This window comes from Chaetodon trifascialis, chromosome 23 (genome assembly GCF_039877785.1).
Source record: "Chaetodon trifascialis isolate fChaTrf1 chromosome 23, fChaTrf1.hap1, whole genome shotgun sequence".
Taxonomy (NCBI): Eukaryota; Metazoa; Chordata; class Actinopteri; order Chaetodontiformes; family Chaetodontidae; genus Chaetodon; species Chaetodon trifascialis.
Window position 1 is genome coordinate 11,723,958 of NC_092078.1, and position 11,434 is coordinate 11,735,391.

Below are 11,434 nucleotides of genomic sequence, written 5' to 3' on the forward strand. Positions count from 1 at the left end.
TTTCAGAAGATCCTTGAATCGGTGCTTTATGCCACGCAGTCAAAACCTCCTCAAGGCCTTCAACAAGACACAGCCTGAGTGTGAGTTTATGACTAACAGGCTGCAACTCAAAGGTCACTGTCTTCTAGTAATTGCCTGTTAAATTGAAGGGAAAATCCATCTCAGACACAAATGAGGTAAATATTTAATTTAAGATAAGCTATTTGGCTGCTTTGGCTTCACTGTTGGAAAACTGACAAGCTCAGTGGGCAAGTGGAAGTCAAACAGGCCGGAGTAATGGTGCGTATTTAGGATGTACCTAGTTGATTTTCTATTCTATATCTTGTATGCTTTTTATCTTGACCCTTCTGTGCTGCTGTTTTTGCTTTTTTGTAATACTTGCTGGCTGTGACGACTTAATTTCCCAATCAATAAAGTCTTATCCTGAGATGCACAGAGGTATTTAGATGACTTCATGTGCATATACAGGCGAATAGAGTCGAGATACAGCACACGCAGCCTGCATAGACAGGTTTTATATAGACACATTCATGACAAGGAGAGGATGTTATGCACAAAATAGCAGAGGATGGTTTCGATCCATCGACCTCTGGGTTATGGGCCCAGCACGCTTCCGCTGCGCCACTCTGCTCTCCTGAAGGCCTGAAAAGACGAGCAGCACTGCATCTGTAAGCGTGCGCTGTTTGAAATTCTCGTCACAGAATGGAGCATTCTTACGTAACGGTAACACAGCCATTGTTTCCTGTTTGACAGAGAGGGCTGGTGGTGGTGGGGGGGGGGGGTGAAAAGGAGAGAAAACAGTGTAGAGCGGGCTGATATAAAGGACAGGGAGGGGAGAGGGGGAGGTGGACTGGAAGAGAGAAAGACCATTACAGTTTGTCTAATATACGACAAATATGAAGGTGAAAGATCAAAAATATTCTCTAATTGTGATGAAACTGGACTGTATTCACTGTGTTTTATTCTTTTGCACCTTTTGATGTCTCTGGTGAATACACTAATGTGATGAACCAATCTGTGTTTGCTTTGTCCATAGCCCCCTCCTTTCACGCCACTAAAGAGTTATAGAGGGAGGCCTTCCACACTGAACAGTCTGGCCTTTGTCTGTGAGAGAAAACTGGGCCACTGCATTCTCGTGTAAAGAGGAAGAAGGGAACAAGGACGGGGGAAAAGAACAGGGGGAGATGTAGTGCGGACAGAAAGACAAATGGAAGTGGATAAGTTATTAAAATGTACAACTGGCAGGGCGTGATGTGTACCTGCAACATACCGGTGATATCAGTGGAATCGAACATGAAGCAATAACGTTACATAATACAACAAAGTGCCTGTGAAGGACGCCCAAGTGCAAGGAAGCACTGCTTTCATCACTGCTTTCATCGAACACACACAGATTCAGTAATAATCTTTGTGCATTAAATGAAAGCAGTTTCCTTGAACAACACTGGTTCAGTCTGAGCCGACTGCTCTTTGCACTGAGCCTGAAAACAATGGGATGAAAGCAGGGGACCTCAGCCAAACTGGTCTAAACTGGTCCAGGTCCGCTCTGCTGCGCTGCTCTTTTTTTTTTCTTTTCTATTTTTTCAAGCTCACGCCGTCTTGCAAAATAAACTCTCTCAGTGGGATCAGACAAGGATTTAAAGTGAGGCCCCGTGTGTCCCGTCAGCCCTGGCTTCTCTAGTTTTGTTCAAAACTTTGAGGGATTTTAGAAAGAAAGGAAGTTTCTTATTGCACATCTTTTTAGTTATATCTAAACACAAACAAAGCACACAGGCTTAACCATAGATCACGTGTCAGTGTGAATGAGTTCATCGGTGTCTTCTGTCTCCACTGTTGGCTTGTCAAACCTGTGACTGGACGTAGCGCTTCATAAAGTTTGAAGTGCTGCTTGGACGCTGATCTGTTAGTAAGTTCTGCTTGGTGTGAAGACAGGACAACACATGCTATTGTTTACTGTGTTTCCATTAATACCAGAGGCTGTGTTCCCATTCCATACTTTGCTACGCCCTCATCTCATAAACATGTTTACACTGCTTCACCCCCTCCTCTCTTGTTCAGTTTGACCTGTCTCTTGGTCTCCTCCTCCCCTCTTGGCCACTCCTCTCATCTTCCTCTTTCCTTGTTTTTCCTTGTTTTTCCTTCTAGTCAAAATCTCTCCAAACATAGTTTGGCTTAAGTCTGGAACAGGAGAAAAGTGGAAGGAATGATGAATAACGGTCTCCCTGTACTGTTTCCTTATGTTGTTTCTATCCACCACACCAAGAGCACCGTGTGTTCATATCAGCCTTCAGTCAGCAGCTCGGTTACAACCTGACTCTGCCAAACACGTGATCGGCGGGCCAGGATAAAAACAGAAACAGATGGCGTGTGTTTGAGCTTGTCAAGAGGAGAGACGGAGCGTGCTCTTATTTTGTTCTTGGCCATATCTAAATGGTCTTCAGCTAAAGTTTCCAGTTTCCGCTGCCAGGCCCCGTCATGTTTCAAAATGCTCCAAAAGCTGGCACAAAAATTAGGTTACTGACCTTGTTAACAGGTGAAAATGTCACAGATCCACAATTAGACACACACAGCAGCCCCTGGCCCAAGTGTAGGACGGCCTGCATTTGGAGAGATGTTATTGTGAATGGCTTTGTATTGAACTGTCTGCTCCACATTAGACAGGAAAGCAGGGAGGAGAGGGAGGCCTGAGACTAGAATAAACCTGCAGCAGCATTATTCCTTGCAAAACAAACAATATTAGATTAGAAAAACTATTTTCTGCAGGGTCAACTGCCAATAGATGATAATAATAACATTAATAATTTATTTGTATAGCACCTTTCATACAGGAATTGCAGCTCAAAGTGCTTTACAAGAAAGAAAGCACACGCACCGAGTGAGAGCTTCACATAGAAAAGACAGAATGGACATAAAAACAGCTGAAAAAAAGATTGTAAAATGAGACGGAGAAGAAAACCCACTTGATAATGATAATGAGGATAAATCTAAAAATAAAGATAAAGCATCAAATCACAAAGTAAGATAATAAAATATAGGTAAAAATGGATGACTCAGAATGTATAAAATGGTCAAATCTTTTGAAAATATTCAGCTGGCTGTCTTCCCTGATGTCTGTCTGCAGTGTGCTCCAGAGCTTTCTGTAGGTCACAGTTTGAGAAGCACGTAAGTGAGACACCATCAGCTCGAGTGTTACTCGCCTAAAAACTAGATTTTCTTACACAGGCTTACAAAATAGACTGATTAATTGCCCTGAATGAGAAAAATATGATCAGAAAATCCATACGAGACATTTAGAACACACTTTGCATCATTATGAAAGCCTTCAGGGCAGTAGGATGAAGACTGACCCAGAACATACGTGTGCATAAAGAAGCATGAACATGCAAAGGTGCAGTTACACCAGAGCAGCAAGGTGGAGTGAGACAGACAGGAAGGGTGAAGGACTAAAGGACTGTAGATACTGGGGTGGGGAATTTGATTGACTCCCCGGTCACATGCCGGCCCTCACTGACATACACAACAACATCCTCATCCGTCACCGCCGCGGCACTTCGTGTATGTGACGTAGAGATATTGTGGGTGCTTTCCAGGAAGTCTGTCCGTACTGTAACTCCAGAAGGCTCCAGAGCACATGCACGGACGGGAGAGTGGACCAACTGTTCTCTCTCATTTAATACAGACCACATTATTACATAATATTATTGATCAGCAGCTAGAATCCGGCCAACTTTTATTCTAATCATACATGTTGCTGTCATGTCAACAGCAGCAATGTGACAGATCACAAAGTTTGACTTGAGAGACTTGGCTGTCTCTCGACCTGGTTTAGGAGACAGATCACTGGAGTACTCCAATCCAATCAATAGTTTGCTAATGCAAACCCTCCATTGCATCCATTTTTTAAATATCTGCTCACCACATCAGCAACATTACACAGTAACTAAGAGAAAACTGGAAAGCCATGCAAGTGCAATTCAGCCCAGAAGGGATTCTGACTGTATTCTCTTGTATAAGTTAGCACTGTATAAGCACGATCATCAGACTGAACCGACTCCTTGGTACATGTTTGTCACTTGCTAATCAAGAGGGAAATGGCGCAAACGAGGTCTGGATGGTAAAACAGAAGCAGGGAATGAGTAAGAAGTGGGTGATTAAGTAGATTAGTGAAGAACAGAGTGGCCATCTCCACTAATGAAATGATTAAAGGCTTCAGCAGGAACTGAGGGAGTATGCAATCAATCCTTCTATCAATCAGCCGTCAGCATGGCTCATGCAGCTGATTACATTATCTTGAGTGAGAATTTGCAAGATCGAACTAAGTTTGTTAGTTATCACCGACACTTTTAACAGAATACTTCCAGTCTAACACGTGTTGGTCTGTCATAAGGATGTTGCAGCTTTCTGTATTAAAACTCACAAGGGCCACCGTCTTCCACCGGCAGGTCAGCCCTAGTCATACTCTGAGCGAGTGCAGACGGGTTTACTTAAATGAAAACACAAGAGCCCCGGGGAAAATAACTGTCTTGTCTGTTGTGTAAACTGGGGCAAAGGTTGAAATCGCGTCAAACATCAGAATCAGCTTTTTTGTCCATGTATGTGTTGTCCAAAAGTGTGACCCCAGTTTTAAACTGCTCACAGTGTTACACACAATGTCTATATACAAGTCAGAAAATATGAACGACACAAATGATGCAAAGAAGTAAATATTGTGTGAATATACATGACATGGGTACTTATATACAGACGGCTATATAAATGCATGCATGTGCATATTCAGTACAGTGTGCAGGATTTTTATTGACAGTGATGATATGCATAGATATTAAAGCACAGTGTGTATTAAACTGTGTTTTATCATTTGAAGGTAAGCTGATGTGTTGGTGTTACACAACTATTGACCTATGGATGATTTGACTGATTGTCAGAGTGATGGGAGGACACTGCTGTCATGCCTGGTTGTTTCTGCAGCGCTCTGCTGGCCCAGTAAACACAAACATGCTCTGGGGGTAAACAGCTTAACTGAGTCCTGCACCAATGAACGCGCTTATAGAGAAGAGCAGACACATTTGACAGAAATGTGGTCCAAGAAACAGGTTTTCTAACCTGTAGTGCAACACTGATGGTTTGGAGTACGTAGTTTGATCTGTCTGCGGGAAAAGGGGGAGACATTATTGGGTCGTCCCCTTGATGGGGGCGGAGAAAAGAGCCAGTACAAATACTCAGCAAGAGCCTGTGCAACAAGATTAGCGCAAACAACGACGAACGACGTAGAAAGGTCGAACAAACCCGGACGGACATTTACTTTTATAGGTATTGTACAATTTTATTTAATCGAATTTGTTGCCACATGTCGAGTTTAGTAGTGATTAACAGCAGTATAGACTTTTAAATAGAAAATAAAGTACAATGTGCACGAGCTATCGCATGTAACAGCAGATGACGTAGCAACCGGCCACGTTTCATCATCCTCTGGAGGACATATTACACGATGTCAGACATGTGCTAGAGTTCATGTTCGTATGATGTCTTTTTTTCTTCACTTGGCATACTTCGATAAACCACTTTAGGTTATATTTCAAGAGTTTTTGTTCAAGGAGTAGTGAAATGTTAACGAACCGGGAGGAACCGCTATCACCAGCGGCAAACTAATACACTTCCGGAAGCGTTAATTTATCCGGTATTTGTCGAACGTTGAGTTAAAAAGTGGCCATAACGCGAGACAATTCAGAGCCAAGCAGTGATAAATGCTCATGTTAATGCTCGGAAGGCTGTATTTTTGCGAGAGCATTCTTTATATGTTTTATGTCCTTTATCTTGAAACTTAAAGTACTACAAAGGACAGTGGTTGTTAAAGTTTAGCTCGTCACTTCATTCATATGTGTTTTAACTCACTCTTATTGTGAAGGTCACGGTCTATCCGGTGAGCTCGTTTGTAGCTGGTTACAGATGCACAAGGACCAACTTTTGAAAACTTGTCTGCTCATTTGAATTGTTGCCGCAGCAATTACTTTAGATATTCATCTCAACGTGAAGTAGGTAGCGTTAATTTAAGTGTTTTTGTTGTTGTCTTCTAAGTTCTTTTTCACTTTACCTAAAAACAGTTTAGCGAGTTTATGATAGATGCTAACATACGTCAGTAACACCCAGTTAATTTCTGCCTGAGGAGTTAGCCAGCTAATTAGCTAGTTAAGTCTCCTTTTAACTGGGAGGTACTGTATGTAATAGGTGACTAACAATTCAGGTGATCAGAGATGAAACCATTTGTGACTTGGAGAAGAGACTAATTAGATCTATTTCTTTGTCCCCTGCTGAAGAAATCAGGTTTAACCATGAATAGAGACCCGGAGATCGGCATGAAGGAGGTGATGCTCAATGAGGGCGAACTGGGGAAGCAGCTCATCTCGGGTGACAACCAAGCTGCAGGCGGAGAGAAAAATGGCACCGTCAAGCAGAAGGGTGCTGAAGATGAGATCACGTTCACTGGCCTGTCCAAAGAGGAGCTGATGAAGGTTGCTGGGACTCCAGGGTAAGAGCTACTGGCCAAGCCTTTAATAATTCAGGTCTTGTCCTGGTGTGGCCATCGTAACATTTTTTCCCTTCATCCTTTGTGTTTAGATGGGTGCGAACCCGTTGGATTCTTCTCGTCCTGTTTTGGCTGGGCTGGGTCGGCATGCTGGCTGGAGCCATCGTGATCATCGTCCAGGCCCCTCGCTGCAAACCCATCCCTCAGATGAACTGGTGGAACGAAGGACCTCTGTACCAGATCTCTGACGTTGAAGCTTTCTCTGAGGGAATGTCAGGTAGAGTACTTTGTGCTTATGGTGTCATCCTTATTCCCAAAATAAAGATATTACTTTTACAAAGTGGTCTGGTTTCGGTGTGGTAACCCACTCTAATTCAAGTCTTGTGACAAGGTCTTGGGTTTCCTTAGTTCTGCATGGCCTATTTCCACTGGCCAAACTGCTGACTGGGCTGACAACGTGTGACTCAACGTCTAAAGGACAAAAAAAAGCCCACGCGTCATCTCTTTCATATCTCTCCTACTCATGTGAGCTTAAAGTTGAGCAATCCAGTACAGGACAAGTGTTTTTAGACTTAATTTGTGATTACTGAGAAGGAAAGAAGAAGCAGGACAGCTTGTACAGCTGTTCCTGAAGTGAATTACGAGGCAGCGCTCAGGTTTCCAGCAGGCTTTGGCCAGAATTCCAACAACCACACGTGACGCGGTGGTGTTTTCTTGTGAAGGGTCCTCCTTGTGCTCAGACTTCACACGGGCAGCAGACGGTTGTGGAGGGAGTCATTCACATGCTCCTGCCTTGAGTCAGCAACTCACTAAAAGACCAGGGTTTTTTCCTGAGCTGTCTCTGAAACCATCAAAATGTCTCTCTGGCCTTCAGCCCTCTCGTCTGACCATGCTACTTTTCACATATCAGCTCTCTGTTGTCCCCCCCCCCCCCCCCCCCCCAGTGTGAAAATCACACGGACATGACAATTCATTCTCCCTCCATGTCCCTCTGTTTGTCTTTTAGGTGTCGAGGCAAAGTTGGACGACATAAACCAGCTGAAGGTGAAAGGCCTGGTTCTCGGCCCTCTTCACACCGTCCAGCCCGACCAGCCCAACACCCTGAGTCTTGACGTGATCGACCCCATCCAAGGAAACGAGAAAGACCTTCGCGGTGTGCTGGAGAAGGCCCACAAGAAGGGTAGGTCAAACGAGTGCCGGTGTTGAGCTCATTCTCAGTTCATATCAATAGAGTATTTAATTTTTTTCGGACTGCTCAGGCCCACATGTTGTTCACTAATTGTTTATATTTACTTTCCTCTCAGGTATTTCTGTGTTGCTTGACCTGACTCCTAATTACCTGGGAAGTGCTCCCTGGTTCAGCAGTGGTGATATTGATGATGTGGTTGAGAAAGTCAAGGTAAGACACACACTTTGGGTCATATTGATAGGAAGAATCCATGCCGTTGAACTGTTATAACCTTAGTGCTCGTGTCCTCTTCCAGGCTGCAGCGGAGTACTGGTTCAGTCTGGGTGTGGATGGCATCAAGATATCTGACCTCACTGCTGCTTCCGGCTCTGTTGATTGGCCAAAGCTGCAGGCTGTCGTCCAGAACAACGACACCAAGTCCACCAAGAAGAGGTAACCGCCATTTCCTGACTTCCTTTGTTTCTGCATACGTAGACAATTTGTGCGGGAACGTAGTTTCAAGGCTCTCGGTTAAATGCAGGTATTACTTGCAGATACAGGGAACGCAATTTTCAAACAATCTGTAAAATGTCAGCTGACAGGCTTTTGTTTCCTGAGAGATTAAAAGCATTCCAGTGCTGCAGGGACTCCAGGCAGCGGTTAGGGAGAGGCAGATCAGGAAGACAGGCCCCTGAAAACCAGTTGCGCTTTATGGTCTGTCATGATAAAGTGACACCTTGTGGATGGTTTGAGGTACAGCACAGAGTTGAAAGTTACATTCAACATTTTAAGGTGATGCTGATTTCAGAATTCTGTGTTATTCTTAAAACAGCTTTTGACATAACTTTACATTTCTTCCCTGAAACCGTTGCCAGCAGTGGCTCTTTTGCTCTATAATGTGATTAATCATCCCACGTTCTTTCTCTCAGGGCACTGATGGGTGTGGTTGAAGGCTTGTCGGCCGCAGAGGTGTCTCAGCTCGCTAATACCACTGGTGTTGATATCATCCTGTCCGACCTGCTCAGCAGCAAAAAAACAGGTGGGTGGTGTTCCCTGTTCATCCTACCATACGGGCTGTGTATCAGCTGTTCATCTTTTAAGGTTTTGATCTCTTTTCTCCCCAATATGTGCAGGTGTGGAGCACATCAAGGCCATGGACACCCTTAACTCCCAGCAGAGAAGTCTGGCCTGGGGTCTCGGTGCCACCCAACGGGACCAGCTGGCTAAACAGGCAAAAAGTCTGGGCCTGATCCGTCTCTACCAGCTCCTGCTGTTCACCATGCCCGGGACCCCGGTGTTTACCTACGGGGACGAGATCGGCCTTCAGGCAGGACAAGTAAGCCGTAGCACGGAGCCGATGTTGAAATGTTTCGATAACCTTCCGCCTGCAGCAAAGTTTAACCTTTGTCTCGTTTGTTTCCTCATCAGGGTTCAGAATCTCCTAAGATGGTTTGGGGCTTAGAGCAGGAACCTGCTGAAGGAGCCGCTCTCAATGAGACTGCTGAGGTAAGAGTGTGTTCAGTGTAGAAAGGGGCTCCATGAGCAAACTAGTGAGGAAATGGTCAAACGCATTGATTCGTTTTCAGCGTTTTTAACCATTCTCACATTTACAGGCTGAGCGGAAGGAGCGCATCGGTACGAGGAAGTGGTTCATATCCCTCAGCGACCTGCGAGCCAAAGAGCGCTCCCTCCTCCACGGCGACTACTACCCCCTCTCCTCCTCCGCCACCTCCCTCTCTTTCCTCCGTTTGTGGGACCAGAGTGAGAGATACCTCACTGCCGTCAACTGGGGAACAGCACCTGAGACATTCAAGTTCACACTGCCATCTACAGGCAAGTTCAGCAGACGTGTGTCTTTAGGACTTGTCTTATACAGTAACGTGCATCAACAGCAGTTTTTTGACCCCCTGATCTTTGTTCCTGCAGAGGGAGTAGAGTTGCCAGAGACAGCCAAGGTGAAGCTGTCGACCGACGAAGAGCTGAAAGCAGACACCACCGTCAGCTTGGACAAAATCACCCTTGGACCAGGACAAGCTGTCCTGCTGCAGTTCCCCTATACAGGCTAAAGATGGTGCCAAAGTATAGGAACACTACCAAGATGGGACTTAGTTTAAAAGACACTAAAGTCAGTCCTAATCCTTAGATAAAAGATGGCAAAAGATACAGGACTTTTCTTTTTACTGCAAGTGATATGATTTTATATCAGTTTATTTATGGAGAACAGAAATGAATTGGGTCATTAAAAAAAAAAAATCTGAATTTTGGCCAGTACAAACTGACGATAAATTCTTTTGGTTTTTATTAAGTTGACAGATGTCTGTCATAACATGTTGGTTTTGTTGTTTTTTAGTTTTTTTTTAAAATTGTGTTGTTTTCAGAGCTGGTAAAAGATGCCACAGCCTCAGACGTGCTCATCAATTGAGCATTTTGCTCTTTTGTGATCTTTTTATTATTGAGTGTTGTCTGTAAATTGCCCAAACATGTAAAAGACATTCCATTCTTGTTCTGTGGGCATTCCTCGAGCAGTCCTTTTGGGTCTTTTTAAGTCTAAATTGAGATGTTTTTTTTTTTTTTAAGTAACAATTTTACTTCACGTCATGGGCTGCGAATGTTGTCAAGTCTGTCGAACGAACTGAATTGGAAACGAATAAACAGAAAGTTCTGTACCGACTCCTGCGCCCTCCTCCTCGTGTTTTCATGTGTTCTTATAAGAGTGATTTCTGTGTTTGAGCGCACTCTTTGTGCCGGAGATGATATCAGATGAGACGTTCACTATTTTCAGAACGTACAGGTGGGTTTAAGTGTGTCACAGATGTTAACAGAGGAAGCACGTCTATATTTTATCAGCGTCTCAGATGGGTTTTATCGGCCGATTTAAGCTTCACTAAAATATGTTTTTGCATGTATGAGTTTAACTAAATAGGTCGTGCACCGACTGTCTTAAAGTAACTACTGTCAAAACCCGTTTTTGCTGAGAAAATGTTCATTCTGACGTGCTAAGTGACACTTTCACCCCAGATTACAGTATGAGTTCTTACCATAGCACCTCTCCCAGTGGTCTCTGAAACTATTCGCCTAAATCTACTGATTTTTTTTGAGCGACATCAACTTCCTGAAAGATGAATCAGCATTGACAAATTTAGCTAGATGAATCTGAGTGATACTAATACTTCCTTTCTGTAGGTACTGTATGTCCCCGCAGTTCCTTTATATACATGAATAATTAATCTTAGTAAAAATCTGAATTCACTGGAACGCCTTAAGAGAGGCACTCCATCCACGTGATTGAAAACCTGCTATTTTCTTCTCTGAATAATCTCCAGGATGATTAAGATAAAAGGTCGTCATAGGTCATAGGTCATATTGCATATATTTTTGTTGTTTTTATCATTTTCTTTCCCCTGTTTTCTTCTCAATCTTCCCTTTGTGCTTGTGGACTTGCAGCTCTTAATCTTTCTTTATATTTTTCTCGTCGCTATGTTTCTCGTTATGCACCAAAACACCAAGGCAAACTCCTGGTATGAGAAAACAGGCTCTGTTCACACACAGCAGACACTGGAAGGAAACATTACCTGAGGAGGAACGGCTTTACAGGCTGAATACTAAATGGCATGGATGGCACAGAAGGAGAGCAAAAGAGACGAAGAAGAAGGTCTCTGTTCCTGTGAACCGCCAAGATTTCCCTTTTAACCCCACACAAACCCGAGCCCAGTCTGAGATCTTTGACATGCAATTCCTAAGCG

General features: G+C 43.9%; 1 protein-coding gene across 2 annotated transcripts; it reads left to right on the plus strand.

The window, feature by feature from the left end:
• The first annotated feature begins 4,982 nt into the window (after nt 1-4,982).
• LOC139351586 (amino acid transporter heavy chain SLC3A2-like) lies at nt 4,983-10,362 on the plus strand. Of its 2 annotated transcripts, XM_070993537.1 has the most exons (11): nt 4,983-5,310; nt 6,315-6,526; nt 6,616-6,800; nt 7,530-7,703; nt 7,828-7,922; nt 8,008-8,144; nt 8,621-8,730; nt 8,825-9,027; nt 9,120-9,197; nt 9,305-9,524; nt 9,618-10,362. In XM_070993537.1, exons 2-11 carry the CDS (start codon nt 6,330-6,332, stop codon nt 9,755-9,757), a joined length of 1,539 nt encoding a protein of 512 aa, XP_070849638.1. In that variant the 5' UTR covers nt 4,983-5,310; nt 6,315-6,329; the 3' UTR covers nt 9,758-10,362. The 2 variants fall into 2 exon arrangements, with proteins under 2 accessions (XP_070849638.1, XP_070849637.1); XM_070993536.1 differs by having other exon boundaries at nt 5,206-5,310; nt 9,305-10,356.
• Nucleotides 10,363-11,434: the final 1,072 nt, after the last annotated feature.